The sequence below is a fragment of the Arthrobotrys flagrans genome (genome assembly GCF_004000055.1).
Source record: "Arthrobotrys flagrans strain CBS H-5679 chromosome Unknown unitig_9, whole genome shotgun sequence".
Classification (NCBI taxonomy): domain Eukaryota; kingdom Fungi; phylum Ascomycota; class Orbiliomycetes; order Orbiliales; family Orbiliaceae; genus Arthrobotrys; species Arthrobotrys flagrans.
The window spans coordinates 2,365,291-2,379,944 of NW_027137551.1; the positions used below are offsets into that span (position 1 = coordinate 2,365,291).

The 14,654-nt window shown below is 49.6% G+C and overlaps 4 protein-coding genes across 4 annotated transcripts; 2 read left to right on the forward strand and 2 right to left on the reverse strand.

The window, feature by feature from the left end:
• Nucleotides 1-402: 402 nt before the first annotated feature.
• Nucleotides 403-2,091, reverse strand: DFL_006039 (uncharacterized protein; the record flags this gene model as incomplete). Its single annotated transcript, XM_067635387.1, has 8 exons — nucleotides 403-414; nucleotides 486-537; nucleotides 590-718; nucleotides 784-834; nucleotides 890-1,415; nucleotides 1,471-1,617; nucleotides 1,681-1,954; nucleotides 2,026-2,091. The coding sequence occupies 8 exons, from the start codon at nucleotides 2,089-2,091 to the stop codon at nucleotides 403-405; spliced, it is 1,257 nt and encodes a 418-aa protein (XP_067489822.1).
• A 646-nt stretch (nucleotides 2,092-2,737) lies between these two features.
• On the forward strand, nucleotides 2,738-3,563 carry DFL_006040 (uncharacterized protein; the record flags this gene model as incomplete). The annotated part of the gene is made up of 2 exons (XM_067635389.1): nucleotides 2,738-2,945; nucleotides 3,007-3,563. The coding sequence occupies 2 exons, from the start codon at nucleotides 2,738-2,740 to the stop codon at nucleotides 3,561-3,563; spliced, it is 765 nt and encodes a 254-aa protein (XP_067489823.1).
• Nucleotides 3,564-4,996: 1,433 nt separating this feature from the next.
• Nucleotides 4,997-7,050, reverse strand: DFL_006041 (uncharacterized protein; the record flags this gene model as incomplete). The annotated part of the gene is made up of 2 exons (XM_067635390.1): nucleotides 4,997-5,053; nucleotides 5,116-7,050. 2 exons carry the CDS (start codon nucleotides 7,048-7,050, stop codon nucleotides 4,997-4,999), a joined length of 1,992 nt encoding a protein of 663 aa, XP_067489824.1.
• A 1,920-nt stretch (nucleotides 7,051-8,970) lies between these two features.
• Nucleotides 8,971-14,352, forward strand: DFL_006042 (uncharacterized protein; the record flags this gene model as incomplete). Its single annotated transcript, XM_067635391.1, has 8 exons — nucleotides 8,971-9,417; nucleotides 9,495-9,524; nucleotides 9,614-9,737; nucleotides 9,829-10,181; nucleotides 10,258-10,534; nucleotides 10,596-11,719; nucleotides 11,782-13,935; nucleotides 14,002-14,352. 8 exons carry the CDS (start codon nucleotides 8,971-8,973, stop codon nucleotides 14,350-14,352), a joined length of 4,860 nt encoding a protein of 1,619 aa, XP_067489825.1.
• Between the last annotated feature and the right edge of the window lie 302 nt (nucleotides 14,353-14,654).

Sequence of the window (14,654 nt, forward strand, 5' to 3'; positions counted from 1 at the left end):
AACAATACAACAGGAAAGCATGTAATCAGTCGTTGCAAGGCGTCTTTTTTACGTTATACGTCTACGACCGGAAGAGGGTATCACAAGATAACATAGGAGCAAATTATCACGCGAACACAAAACATTCATCTGGACCCAAAATATCATTCCAATCCAATTAATCCATTATTTAATCCCCTCCTCCCAAAGAAAGGACCGAATTATAGCTTTCCGATAGTAAAATGCATGGTCAGCAATAAAGGAGGGTACTAGAGTGAGCTTTTGTATCTACAAAACCCAATCGGAAAGCGTGTCCGAAAAGAAAAAAAAAGAGGTCCGTCAATAATCAAAGAACGAGGATATTTTTTCCCTTTGGTAATTTCGGACACCAGCTTCCGCAAATATTAAATTAATGAGAGAAACTTACGCCTTCTCCTGTAGTTTGGAAACCAGTTCGTTAGTATTTCGTAGGCAATGATTCGGAGGATACAAAGGGAAGGGCTTACCGAGAGAGCAACGACGCCGGGAAGGGCCTTTCCTTCGAGCAGTTCCAGGGAACTGAACAGACTGTCAGCATCTGCTAAAAAATAATACAAAAAGGGCTACTTACGCGCCACCACCGGTCGAAACGTGGCTGAGCTTGTCTTCGACACCGTACTTGGCAGCAACGGTAGCGGTATCACCACCACCGATGATGACAATCTTGCCGTTCTGGGCGCCTTCGACGACGGCGTCCAAACTAATCACACATGTTAGCTTCGCTAAATCCGGCATTCTCTCACCGAAGAGGTCAGGTCGACTCACGTAGCCTTGGTTCCGGTTGCGAACTTGTCGAATTCGAAGACACCGGCGGGACTGTACCCCGTTAGCAATACCATAACTTGACGGTTTAGGGTTGTGTGATTCGTACCCGTTCCACAGAATGGTCTTGGAGTCATCGATGGCCTCCTTGAACAGCTTGACAGACTCGGGACCGCAATCCAAACCCATCCATTCGTCCGGAATGCCATCAGCATCGGTGGCATACCCGGTCTCAGCATCCTTATCAAACTTATCAGCGGTGACAAAGTCAACCGGCAGCACAACTTCAACCTTGTTCGCCTCCGCCTTATCGATCAACTCGTGAACCTTCTCGGAACCAGCCTGATCGAACAAGGATTTTCCAATCTTGACGCCGTTAAGGACCTTCTTGAAGGTGAAAGCCATACCACCGCAGATGATGAGCTTGTCGACCTTGGGGAGTAGGTTGTCGATCAATTGGATCTTGTCGGAGACCTTGGCGCCACCGAGGATGGCGAGGAAGGGGCGTTCGGGGTTTTCGAGGGCTTTGGCGAAGTACTCGAGTTCCTTCTTGACGAGGTAACCCGAGGCCTTCTGGGGGAGGTCGACACCGACCATGGAGCTGTGGGCACGGTGGGCGGTACCGAACGCGTCATCTGTTCATCATCAGTATATATATTCGAACTGTTAGATCGGTAGATTGGGGCGTACTGATGTAGACGTCTCCGAGGGCGGTGAGACCCTTTCGGAATTCGGCGACCTTTTCCTTGTCGGCCTTGACCTTTTCGCCGGCCTCGTTGACACCCTTTCCTTCTTCCTCGATGTGGAATCGCAAGTTCTCGAGGAGGAAGACGGCACCTGATCTCACACCCGTGATCAATAAACCGAATTTCCTCAAATATGTGATCGGAGAAAACATACCATCAGTACCAGCATTGACAGCCTCTTCGACCTCCTTACCCACGGAATCAGGCAAAAAAGCAACCTTCCTGTCCAACAACTTGCTGAGTTCCTCAGCAACCGGAGCAAGAGAGTACTTTGAATTTACGAGACCGTCCGGGCGTCCGAGGTGGGACATCAAGATGACGGCCTTGGCGCCCTGTTCGAGGGCATATTTGATGGTTGGGAGGGCACCGACGATACGTTGGTTGTTTGTGATGTGTTTGTCGGCGTCGAGGGGGACGTTGAAGTCCACCTGTGTTTTTATTTTACACCATATCAATACCATTAATGATAATGACGATCGAGGAGGGGTGAATTGCTTACACGAATGAGGACACGCTTGTCCTTGAGATCGACGTCGGTGATGGAGAGTTTGTTGCTGAGCGACATTGTGTATTATTTCTTTTCTTTTCCTGCACTTGTTAGAGGGATACCGGGAATCAAATCGAATCAGAGTCAATTGGATGGGATGAGGCTCTTCGGTTGGAGATGCAATGCAGTGTGGTAATCAATCGGACCGGTCGTTGGAGTATGGAGAGGAGGGGCGGCTGCAGCGGGGGAGGGGAGAAAGAGAGTAAAAAGAGAGGGGGACATACCGAAGCTATATATACTTCTCTGACGAAGATAATCCGAGTGTATCAAGACAGGGTATTCTTGATTCGAATATGCGTGATATAATAGTTTGATTCCGAGGCGGGGCAGTTTTCTCAAGAAAAAAAACGACCGGGTTCGGGTTCTGTTGCGTAATTAGAGAGTACGGAATCCTATGTCCTGGGTAACAAACAGCACGGGCCAATGCAGGTTTGCCCCCACCATCCCTCCTTCTGGGCTACATACCTCACGCCACATTCCTTTGAGCTGTCCAATTGTGGCACTCCCTACCGAGGCCGACAGCTAAGCTCTGAATGCAAGCTCCCAGCGAATTAAATATCAATTAAAATCTTCACTCTTGAATCAACGCGTCTTCTCCCCATCCCTCTTTACGCTTATATACAATATTCCAGGTACCCAGTCTCCAAGAAAATAGAAGAGAAAAATGTCGTCAACGCTCACCCGCGACTACCTCAACGCCACAACCCTCAAGTCCGAAATAGCTTCCTTCTCTTCACCGGCCGCAAACCCCGAGCTCTCCGCTGTCCCCAAAGTCGGCGACCACTTCCCGGAATCAGATCAATTGCCACAGCTGCAATCCCTCAACGGTAAACCCGTACTTATCACCTTTTTACGCCATTGCGGGTGTCCTTGTTAGTATTCCTTCTCTTTCCGTATTATTTATATTTTTTACCAAGTAATGATAAAAATTAGTCGCAGAAAAAGCCTTCCAATCCTTCCGCTCCCTCTCCGACGCCCACCCCGACACAACTTTCATAGCAATCTCCCACTCCAACCGAGAAGACACGGATGAATGGGTAGTCTCGGTCGGGGGCACCGGCGACGTAGAAATCGTCGTTGATCCCGAACGTACCTTGTATGCAAAATGGGGACTCGGGTTTTCTTCATATTGGGCAAACATCGGGCCTATGACGATGTGGAAGGCTTTGAAGCTGGGGAGTGATGAATTGATTTATAACCGGCCGACGAAGAGTGGGTATCGTTGGCAGACGGCGGGGAGTTTTGCGGTTGATGTCGATGGGACGGTTAGGTGGGTTTACGTTAGCAGGAATGCGCCGGATATTCCGGTTTTCGAGGATGGGTTGGGGGCTGTTGGGAGGGGAGGGAAGAAGGAGAAGGGGAGGAAGGGGAGGAAGAGTCAGGAAAGGAAGAGTCAGGAAAGGAAGAGTCAGGAAAGGAAGAGTCAGGAAAGGAAGAGTCAGGAAGAGGTTCATGATTCTTCTCCTTCTACCTCTGCTTTTACGGTTTGAATGGGTTGATGCAAGGGGGTTATATCCACGGTCGAGCAGCCCGGCGACGAGACAAGGTCATATCACGACAGGGCTGTACGAATTTTCTTTATATCAGGCATTTGCGTCATAGAGCGTGGGAGTTTTGGGAGCGGTTTATTTTAGTTCAAGCATTTATAATGTGAAATCATTCGATTCCGTATATCTGACCGTTCAAGGAGTCTTTGCTGCAGTGCTGTTTTCCTGCGAAGACTTTTGATACCATGACAGGTCGATGCGGGAAGGTACACTTTTTGCCAATCGGTTCATCGGATCAAGGATGGTATGTTTCTGCAGAAGCTCGGTCAGCAGCAGTTGTTAAGGTAATAATTTGGTTAATAGCTATAATTCGATTGCTTTGGAATAAAGATGATCTTCTTGGCATTCAATCGGATTGCTACCAAGCAGCCCCCCAAGCGGGGAAGCTTGAGCGAAAAATTTACAACATCATGATCGTGAATTCACGTTCTCGACAGCTTTATTCTATATATAACTTTATTAATTTATTATAATTAAAATGCCTCCGAAAACGAATTCCCGTACTACTGACTACAAACAAATTCAAACTCTAACAACGGGCCTAATCAAACAGATGAAAGTTGCGAAAATCTTTGGAATTTCAACGCAGGCAATTCACAAACTACTCACCAAGGCTAAAGGCCGTGATTATAGTCCTTGGGATTATAGGACCTTAAAGCTGGAACATGTAATCGACGAGACGTCGCTGGGAGAAAGCGATCTTCAATCCGGCTTCCCATCCATAAATGCCTTCGATCGATCGATAAATTGTCGAATCTCATCCACCGTTCCCCTCGCCCGTTCCTCTACTTTCGATATTATCTGTTACATATAAAACACCTCATGAGATGCCATACATAATCTACCATCTTCAACATCTGCCTTCTTCACGGAAAATGGTTTCTTTTTTTCTGTGTGGAAAGTTTGGCATTCGCACCTAATGGTAACAATATAGGTAGCCATTTCGGCGGTATTAACCTTGCCATTGGTATTTCTATGGTGGTAATCCCAGAGTTTGATGCTGAGGGGTCATCGGTTATTCTGCGACTTGTCGTGATGATTGTGGCGGTGTTCGCCATAGCTGTGGTTTACAGGGTCTTTGCGTGTGGTGAGTTGGAGGACTAGCTAGCGGTAAGCAGCGGTAGCGTTGATGGTAGTCGGTGGTGCTTTTCGATACTAGGAGCGATAGCTACACCAAGCCATCTGATCAACTCTCGATATTCCCCAGAAACATGCAATCGTTTACGTCTCCTTCCACATTCTTATGACGGTGCCGGTGCTGCCGTAAAATTCCATCGGTCAGATAATCACGAGCTTGTATCGGTATTAAAGTAAAAGTTATATACTGGTTGGTATATGGACACCGCCATCCGGATATATACAGATTGGACGATTGTTCAGCAAATGCGGTGCTCCGGCGGACGATACGGAACGCCCAGTATCTCAAATATCCTCTGAGACGGCCATTAGAACTTTGAACTCTTCCAATTGATGTGGGAAAAAGGGAGAAACTTACCTTCTCATCCTTACTCTCCAACAATGTCCCCTCGCTCATCTTCTCTCTATCCTTCCCCCTCATCACATCCTTATACAACCCCTTCTGATTCAACCTCATCCCCTTCTTCGATGCCAACAGCCTCATACTCCGATTGAACACATCATTCCCCGTAAAATACAAAAAAGCAGCGCCGATCTCCTCCCCGGGAACCACCAAAAAATCAATCCTCCTCCACGGTCTATCCTCCCCTTCGAGTCTAGAAGCACCATGCCATTTCGTCCCATCATCGTGTCGCGCGATCGCCAACCCACACATTAAGAACTTCTGGCCGAATAGTTTTTCAACCAATTTCTCTAGTATTTCATGGAGTTCTTCTACGCCCGCTCCTTCTTTTGTTAGGATGATATCTATATCGCCGCAGTCCTTTGCTCCACGACGATAACTACCCATCACGTGGCTTTGGGCTTTTTCGTCAACGGTTTTCAAAGCGGTCGATACGATTTCTCCATGTTTGGCGACTTCTTCTCGTGGTATTCGTTGTTTGAAGTCTGAATATCTTTCGATTCCGATTCTTTGGGATTCGGTGATGGTGGCGTGTTTTTTCACGTCTTCTAGAGTTGTATACCCTGCTGCCACGAATTTTCTGGCTTGAACGAGACCCACGCCGTAAATTCCGTGGAACAGTTTGAGTATTCGGTCTTTGGGGTTTAGTTTTGCGTATTCGAGGCGTTGCAGTCTGTCTGTCGATACTATTTCTACTATTTTCTTGGCCAGTCGGTCACCAACACCTGGTAGGGAGATTGCTTGTTCGTATGTGGAGATGTAAGTGTCATTTGAGGATTGTAGGGTTGAAATTGCGATTCTGTAGGAGCGGGCACGCCATTGATCTTTTAAAGAATCATAGATTTGCATCATCTCCTCGAGGATTTGGATGGTTCGAGAATTCGGGTTTTCGGGGTTGAGAGTACCGGTGTGCTTATGCATGCATCGGAAATGGGATTGCCAGTCTTTCGCTGCTGATGTCAAAGCAGTCTTTTTACGCCGTTTTGGGGAGGATTCCGGAGAAGATTCGGTGTCCGAGGATTCTGGGGACGAGGAGTGGAGGAAGTCTTCGATGTTTATGGGGGTTGTGGTTAGGCATTCTTCTATTGCTTCATCCAGGGCGTCTTTTTGGGAGTTTGCAGGGGTTTCCGGCTGTCGTTTGGGTATCGGACGGGGTTGGACTTGAAGGGATGGAGATGGAGCATCGTGAGATTTCTGCTGTTGGCTTTCGGTAGGACAACCGGGCACCTGGTACCAAAAGTCCTTCGGATCGACTAATTTTCCATATTTGATACAATCCCCCGGCCATCTGGGATTCGTAACGGCAACACCTTCTGGTATTTCCTCCAATTCCAAAAATTCGAGGATTTCGTGGTATTTTATATCTTTGTCTGCAATTATATGGGTTACTGTTGAGGAAAAAGCCATGACGACCGTGGCACCGTATTCTTGGGCCTTTTCGATACGCATTTTTCGTTCCGCTCGTTTCAAGCAGGGTTTTATGAAAAAGAAGGTGAGGGGGGTGAAGATTTGCAAATGGAGGGGTTGGAGGGGTTTTGTTTTAGAGCGTTTTCGAGCGGGTACGGTGGATTTTGGGGGGTCTTGTTTTCTTTTGGGCATTTTTGATATTTTCAGAGGAGGATGAGGTTGACTGGTAGGTATATTGGTATTTCTGCTATTGGCATTTGTATTTTTGATGTTGATGTTTGAAGTCGCGATGTTGGGATTTAGGTTGTTGATATTGCGTTGTGGAAGGTTGGAATGTGGTAGCGGATGGTCCCTGGCTCTTCGATTGGCCGAGAAGAGCTCGGCGAGTCTCAGGTCTTCGGACGATGGTTCGTCGTCGGTATTATAGAACGAATCGCTAGAGTATTTGTTTAAAGTATCGAAGAAGGCTGCTCTGTCTTCCATATTATTAGCAATTGTGAATAAAAAGGAGTAGCAAGGGTACGAGGGGGAGAAGGAGGGGGTTATATAAGAATGATCCTTGCACGTTGATAGAATTATATTTGGGGTCGGTTGGGTAAAAGAAAAATGCGCACTTTGTACGCAATTTTGGCGCAACGTTACGGACCCGAAACATCATCAGTACATTGCTCTTGGAGGAAATTGACAGGTCGATGCGGGAAGGTGCATTTTTCGTCAATTGGTTCGTCGGATCGAAGGTGGTGTTTCTGTCATACATACAGGCAAGAATACGTGCATACAGGAATTATACGACGGAGGAGACACGAGATCACGAGGGTGTCTGGGATAGTCATCGGTAGGCATGATTCACTGAGCAGGGAAGGGTGAGTCTAGATTGGGACGGAACTGCATGAGGCGGCCATGTGAGGCGCCGACGGGACTCCAACCTTTTTTTTTTTTTTTTTTCCCTTCTCTTCTCCGTTTCTATTCGTGATGTGTATTCGTCTACATTGCTACCATCGGGAGAGATATCGATGTTAGATCTGCAAATACCTCACAAATACCTCGTAGGGCTGGCATCTGTATCATATATCTACTCAGGCAGAATAATTTATTTTATTTGAAATTGTTGTCTTTTCCTTTTCGAAATAAAAAACGCAAACAAAAGGGGTAGTAATACACTGGAATTGTCTACTGGTGTAGAATACGTAGATGTGTCTGTTATATTGGGCGAGGCCGCGTAGATGGGAAGAGAATAGTGTCTACGGCCTCATCGACTGGAATGGTTCCGGATGGACTGACGAATAGCTAATAAGTTGTGTTGTGGTGCGGATCCCATTGCGCACACGACTTCCTCTCTTCCTCTGTTTCCATGTCCTATTCCGTTCTTGTTGACACAGACAGCCTTCCCTCTTCACTTCACATCTCTTCACCTCACTTCACTTCACCTCTTCTGCTTCACATCATCACCATCATCATCACCAGTCACAAGTAAGTTATAAACCCGTCTTCATCTTCATCTTATGGTTCTTTCTCCTGCAATTGCTGTTAGCTGCTGGTTGCTGGTTGCTGGTGCTAGCTGGTTGCTGGTGCTTTATAGTACCGGTGCTGGTTACAGCGCTGGCTGGCTGGCTGGTGGGCAACGAAATCGTTAATTCTGACCCGGAACCTATTCTTGTCCCTGTTCCCGTTCTTGTTTCTGTTCTGTTCCTCTTTTCTTTCCTTCCGCCCCATTCAAGGTGATTTTCTTCTCTTTCCAACACACCACTCACTCACCTGCCTGCCATCTCCCCCCCATCCATCTTCCCCAAATCAGAATCCGACGACCTGGACTCTCCACATCATCACTGTATGTTCTTTCACCCTTTTCGTTGCTTCTATTCTTCCATTCAGCTCCGGTATTGCTGGTTCTTTGGACGTTGGTTTGGGCCTTAGTTGCGAGACACGCTCGGAGGATTCCCTATATGTATAAAATATGTATAACCCACAGAAATATATCGAGTCTCTCTCCGGGCTGGGTCATCCGCCACAACCATCCATCCCCATCGAATTTCATCTCCAAAGTTGATTTCTGGGTCTTCAGCTGTCTGTTTCACCCCTTCTCACCCTCATATTCTCCCTAAATCCCTCCCTCCAGCGTCCGACTCGCTGCTGCAAAAATTGGCCCTAGAATCGCATCCGTCGTCGTCGTCCGTCCCACCTAACCCTGCCCGTCAATTTTTTGAGACTTCGAGACCTCGAGACCCCTTCTGATGCCTGTAACCGGTCTTGAACCCGTCGTTCTACCGGTCGCTTACTGTCCATCTGGGTCGCCTCCTCCGGGGCTCTCGGGGGATTGGCTTCTCGCTGCTATTTTGTACCTCAATGCCGTCGTACCTTCACTTTTGCTAACCTCGTGTCTTTCTCACCTTCTCCAGTCCAAAGATGACGTCCGCCACTGTGTCGGACGTCTCGCGTCTACCCCCCATACACAGTACATACACACCCGATGTCTCCGTCGAGGGCAACTCGCCCGAAAAAGTAGAATCGCCCTCGGCCAGCGATCTCACGGACCTCGGGGTCACGGCGGCGGCGGCGGCGGCGTCCTCGCCCGCTTCGGCGAGTGAGGAAGAGGAGGAGGAGGACTCGCCAATGGACCACGAGGAGCCCGTGATGACCGAGTCCAGCTCCGAACAGGAGCAAACCGACAACGACGGTGACTTCGACGGCAATGCATCCGAGGATGCAGAAGGAGAGGAGGAGGAGGACGTGCTGGAGATAATCAGCAGTCCCGAGCCGGCCGGGAGGCGGCTCGCAAAACTCAAGAAGTCCAAGGACTCCGCGGCCGAGGACTACTCCCAGAACCCAGAGCTCTGGGGTCTGCGGCGGAGCGTACGTGTTCTCTCTTCATCACTCATTCCCTCTGTCTCACCATTGGATATATCTCCTCTCGCTGACCCTTCGAGCAGTCCCGGCCCGTCGCCCGCAATAAGAGGATAGTACGTTCCTCCCCTCCGATACCCCCCTCCCCCGTATACCCTTTCATACCTTTTATGCTGGCATTCGAAAGGCTAACGGTAGCTGTTAGATCATATCCTCTGAGGAGGAGGACGACGACGAGGAGGACGACGATGACGATGACGTCGCGAGTGACGACTCCGACGTCAGACCTCGAAAGAGGTCAAAGCCAAAGTCGTCGCGGCCGACGAAAGGTTAGCACCCTCCTCTATATACACCTGCCTACTAACCCACACCCTCCTCCCTCCTCCTCCTCGTGTACCTTGCTAACACCCTTGTTATCAGCCGCAACCTCCAAGGTCACGACTCCCCGTGTCTCCACCGAGTCCAGCGACGACGGAGGGGACTCCGACTTCTACAGCAATAAGAAGTCGGCCCGACGCAAGAAGCGTCGGTTAAACCCAATGGTCGAACACGAGGTCCGCGTGCCGACGAGGGCCGCGACCAAGGTCCTCAATTACAACGAGGACGCTGACGACTCGGACGAGTTCAAGGTCACCGACGACGAACAAGCCCAATATGCCGAATGGGTCGAGGAGGATAACTCCCCAGGCATAGATGTCATCCTGGACCATCGTGTGAAGGAAGGTTTCGACCCCGAGGAATATGCCGACAGCAGGGAGCACCTCGAGTTCCTCGTACGTTCGCCCGCACACCTCACCGTTCCTCCCTTCCTTCCTTGCCATTGATATCCCCCTAACGTCTCCCTTCTAGATCAAATGGACGGAACAAGCCCACATCCACGCTACGTGGGAGCAATCGTCGGACCTCAGCCAGAGAAAGGGCTTCAGAAAGCTCAACAATTACATGGGTAGGGTCAAGCAGGATATCGCGAAGCGTCACGACCCGGAGACCACACGAGAAGACCTCGAGCGTTACACCCTCGAACGAGAACGACAGGTCGAAGCTGCCCTTGAAGCCAAAGAGGTCGAACGTGTAGTCGCCTCCAGAGGCGGTAAGGGTGACGAGCCTCTCGAGTACCTCGTAAAGTGTACGTGTCACGCCTCATCTCCATTCACACGATGGGTTCCTTTGGCTAACGGTCCATGCAGGGCGAAGCTTAACCTACGATAACTGCACGTGGGAAACCGAAGAATTCTTACAGCCCGTAGCTCCCACGGAGATCTCCCGGTTCCGCAAGCGAGCTAGAGCTGCCCGCAACTATGAAGTTGCACCTATCAAGAAGCGGCCGGAGTACAAGTTCTGGTCCAAGCAACCGGACTACATCCAGTTCGGCGAGCTCCGCGATTTCCAGATGAAGGGTGTCAACTGGCTTCGTTACAATTGGTCCGTCCATCGGAACAGCATCCTGGCGGATGAAATGGGCCTGGGTAAAACCGTCCAAACTGTTGCGTTTCTCAGCTTCTTGAAGAACGAGATGCAGCTCGATGGCCCGTTCCTGGTCGTCGTCCCCCTCTCCACCGTCCCCGCTTGGTGCGAAACTTTTGTAAAGTGGGCACCCGACCTTAATTTCATCGTCTATAACGGCCCCAGCAAGGCTCGTGGCATCATCCAGGACTACGAGATGTTTCAGGATGAGAAGCGTAAGAAGACCAAGTTCCACGTTATGATTACGACGTACGAATATGTCAACCACGACGCCCAGCTCCTACAGTCCATTCGATGGAACTACCTCGCTGTTGACGAGGCCCATCGTCTGAAGAACGTCGAGTCGCGATTGTACGAGTCGCTCAAACAGTTCAAGGTCGAAGACAGGCTCCTGATCACCGGAACCCCGCTGCAAAACAATCTCAGTGAACTTGTCGCACTGCTTGAGTTTCTGGACCCCGGCAATATTAACATTGATCGTAACATTGATCTTCAGAGCGAGCAAGCCGAACAGGAGATCAAAAAACTTCAGGAGACCTTGCAGCCATACATCCTTCGCCGTGTCAAGAAGGATGTCGAAGCGTCCTTGCCACAGAAGACCGAAAAGATCATTCGTGTCGAGCTGTCGGATATCCAAACCGAGTGGTACAAAAACATCTACACGCGTAACTACAGCGCCCTCAACGCGAAGGGCAAGCAGAGGGTTTCGCTGTTGAATATTGTCATGGAGCTGAAGAAGATCAGTAACCATCCATTCCTGTTCCCGTCTGCCGAGGAAGAGATAATGATGGGATTGGAGACCAAAGCGGACCGATTGAACGCGATGATCATGTGTAGCGGCAAAATGGTAAGTTCCCCTTTTTCTTCAACGTTTCGGAGGGAAGGCATCGTTTCTAATCATTTTTCTAGGTGTTGATGGACCGGTTCCTTACGAAGATGAAGGCCGACGGGCACCGTGTTCTTATTTTCAGTCAGATGGTCAACATGCTGGACCTTCTTCAGGAATACCTCAGGCTTCGCGGCTTTTCGTATCAGCGTATTGATGGAACCGTCACGGCTAGCAACCGTAAGATTGCCATTGATAGATATAACGCACCCGGTAGCGAAGATTTCTGCTTCTTGCTTAGTACTCGCGCCGGAGGTTTGGGCATCAACCTTACTACCGCTGATACCGTCATTATCTTCGATTCCGACTGGAACCCGCAGGCCGATCTCCAAGCCATGGCACGTGCCCATCGTATCGGACAGAAGAACCATGTCATGATCTATCGGTTCGTGTCGAAAGATACAATCGAAGAGGAGGTTCTCGAACGTGCTCGTGTCAAGCTGCTGATGGAATACGCCGTCTACATGGGCATCACCGATTCTACTCTTACAGATAAGGTGAAGAAAAATTCCAAGAATCTTTCCCAGGCAGAACTGGCGAATGTCCTCGCAGCTCGCGCACACAAGATCTTTGAGGGTGACAAGGAGAAGCAGAATCAGAAGAAGCTGGAGACGCTTGATATCGAAGACTATTTGCAGCATGCCGAAGATCACGATACTGATGCGCAAGGCGCATCGTTGATCAGGAATGAGGGCGGGGAGGCTTTCCAAGAACTTCTCAAACAATTCGAGGTTACGGATATTGATGTTGACTGGGACAGTGTTCTCCCACCGGAGCAGCTTGAAGCCCTCCGAGCAGCCGACAAGTTGAAGCAGGATGAGGAGTTCTTACAGGAACAAATCCAAGCGAACGCGAAGAGAATCCGTCGACCGCTGAATGGGGTCAACGAATCTGATAGCAGTGGATCTGAAAAAGCTCCCGCTCGCGGTAGACGTGGCCCCCCCAAGAAGCGCCGTTCTGAGCCCAGACGTCACGATGATACTTCCGACGAAGAAGGCGAGATTCCAGACCCTTCCCGCCCTCTCCTTGAGCGCGAAGTTCGAAACCTTTACAACGCGTTTATCAGATACGGTCTTGTTGATGACAGATATGCCGAGATTGTTAAGGATGCAAAACTCCAAGACCGAGACCGCGAGGTTGTCGTTTCGACGATTAAAGAAATTGTTCGTCTGAGCGAGGAAGCCATCAAAGCTCACGAAGCTGCGCAGAAGGAAGGAGGTGCCACGCGAAAGGACAAGAAGGCCATCTTGTTTGAATACAAAGGAGTCAAGGACATCAACGCTGAGAAGGTTACTCAGATCCCTGATTTCTTACGCGTCTTGAGGACTGCGATCTCCGGTTGTCCAGACCCTCTCGAGTTTAGAATTGCAACCGCGAAGGTGAAGACCGAGAAGTGGAGCTGCGAATGGGGCGCTAAGGAGGACGGTATGCTTTGTCTTGGTATCGATCGTCACGGTTACAAAAATTGGGTACCGATCAGAGACGATCCCGAACTTGGTCTACAGGGCAAGATGTTTTTAGAAGAGCACAGAGTCGACAAGAAGGCGGAACGCGTCAAGGGTGGCGCGGCCAAATTGTCTCCCGGAGCTGAACATTTGAGTCGAAGAGCTAACTACCTGCTCGGGCTTTTGAAGGATCAACAAGAAAAGGCCGCCCAACAGCAAGCTGCTGCTACCGCCCGGTACCATAGAGGGAACCGAAATAGTAATTCGGCGTCGCCAATCCCTGGTAAGGGTCGCAAGGGAGTTAGTAAGCCCGTTGGCGCTATCTCGAAGAAACGTCCAATCACAGATCGCGATGGTGGTGACGAGTCCCCTTCGAAGCGGCCAAAGAATGGCAAGACGGATAAGAAGGAGGTGCAGAAGAACGGCATCCTTAACTACTACGGGAAGAAAGAGGGCACCGGCTCATCGCTCAAGAAACATCGACGAGAATCAGACGTGTCCAGAGACGACGCTGGTCCCAACAAAAAGCGACGTGACGACGACAAGCGAACTTCCTCCCATCCTGACAAACATCCTAAGGAGCATCATCATAAGGCCAACGGAGCCGCGAAGAATGGTGTCAAACGCAAGTCGCACGAACGCGATGAGCCTAACGGGTCGGCATCGAAGGGAACGCATGGAGCAAGCGGCTCGCCTCTACCAAAGGCCGGAACAACCACAGCGCGTGCTGAAGTAAGTTTATTACCCAAAAGGTCCTCCTCCACCACGTATTTCCAAATTGCTAATTCGCATCTGTAGGATTACATGTGGGGCATAAGAGAGACCCTGGAGAAGTTGAAAAAGCTTGACAGGGACGAGGAAGAGCACAGGGCCTATGCAGTCTCTATAAGGAAGGGGCTCATGGACGCCGGGTCGTACATCAAGGATGTGCTATCGATGCGTGCTCGAACTCCAGGTCCTGCCCGGGACCAGTTGGAACTGGAACTTTGGGAAGTAGTTGCTCATCACTGGCCACATCGTGAGAAACGAATGCCAGGAGATACCTACCGCCGAATGTACAAAAAATACCAGGAGCGTATTATTCAGATGAAGGCAAAGGACGGCCAAGGGTCAGACGGGACAACCCCATCCGCTCCTGTCTCGAAATAATCACGACGCGACATGCCTCCTCACAATCACCCCTATCACCCTCCATCACATCCTCTTCCTCCCAGGCCGGTTTCTTTTTCTTCATATCACAAATCATCACTGCAAAGTAACATTTGAGCGTTCTGTTATTTCACAACAGGTGCATACGGGAACTGGCGTTAAAAAATTTTTACGTTTTACTTCTGGCTATGAGGTATTCTGCCAGAAATCACTTTTTTATTACTCTTTATCTCTGCTTATTGCCGAATGCTCTTTTTGTTGCACTCATGGTCTGTTATTATACACGGGAGTCTATGATTTGT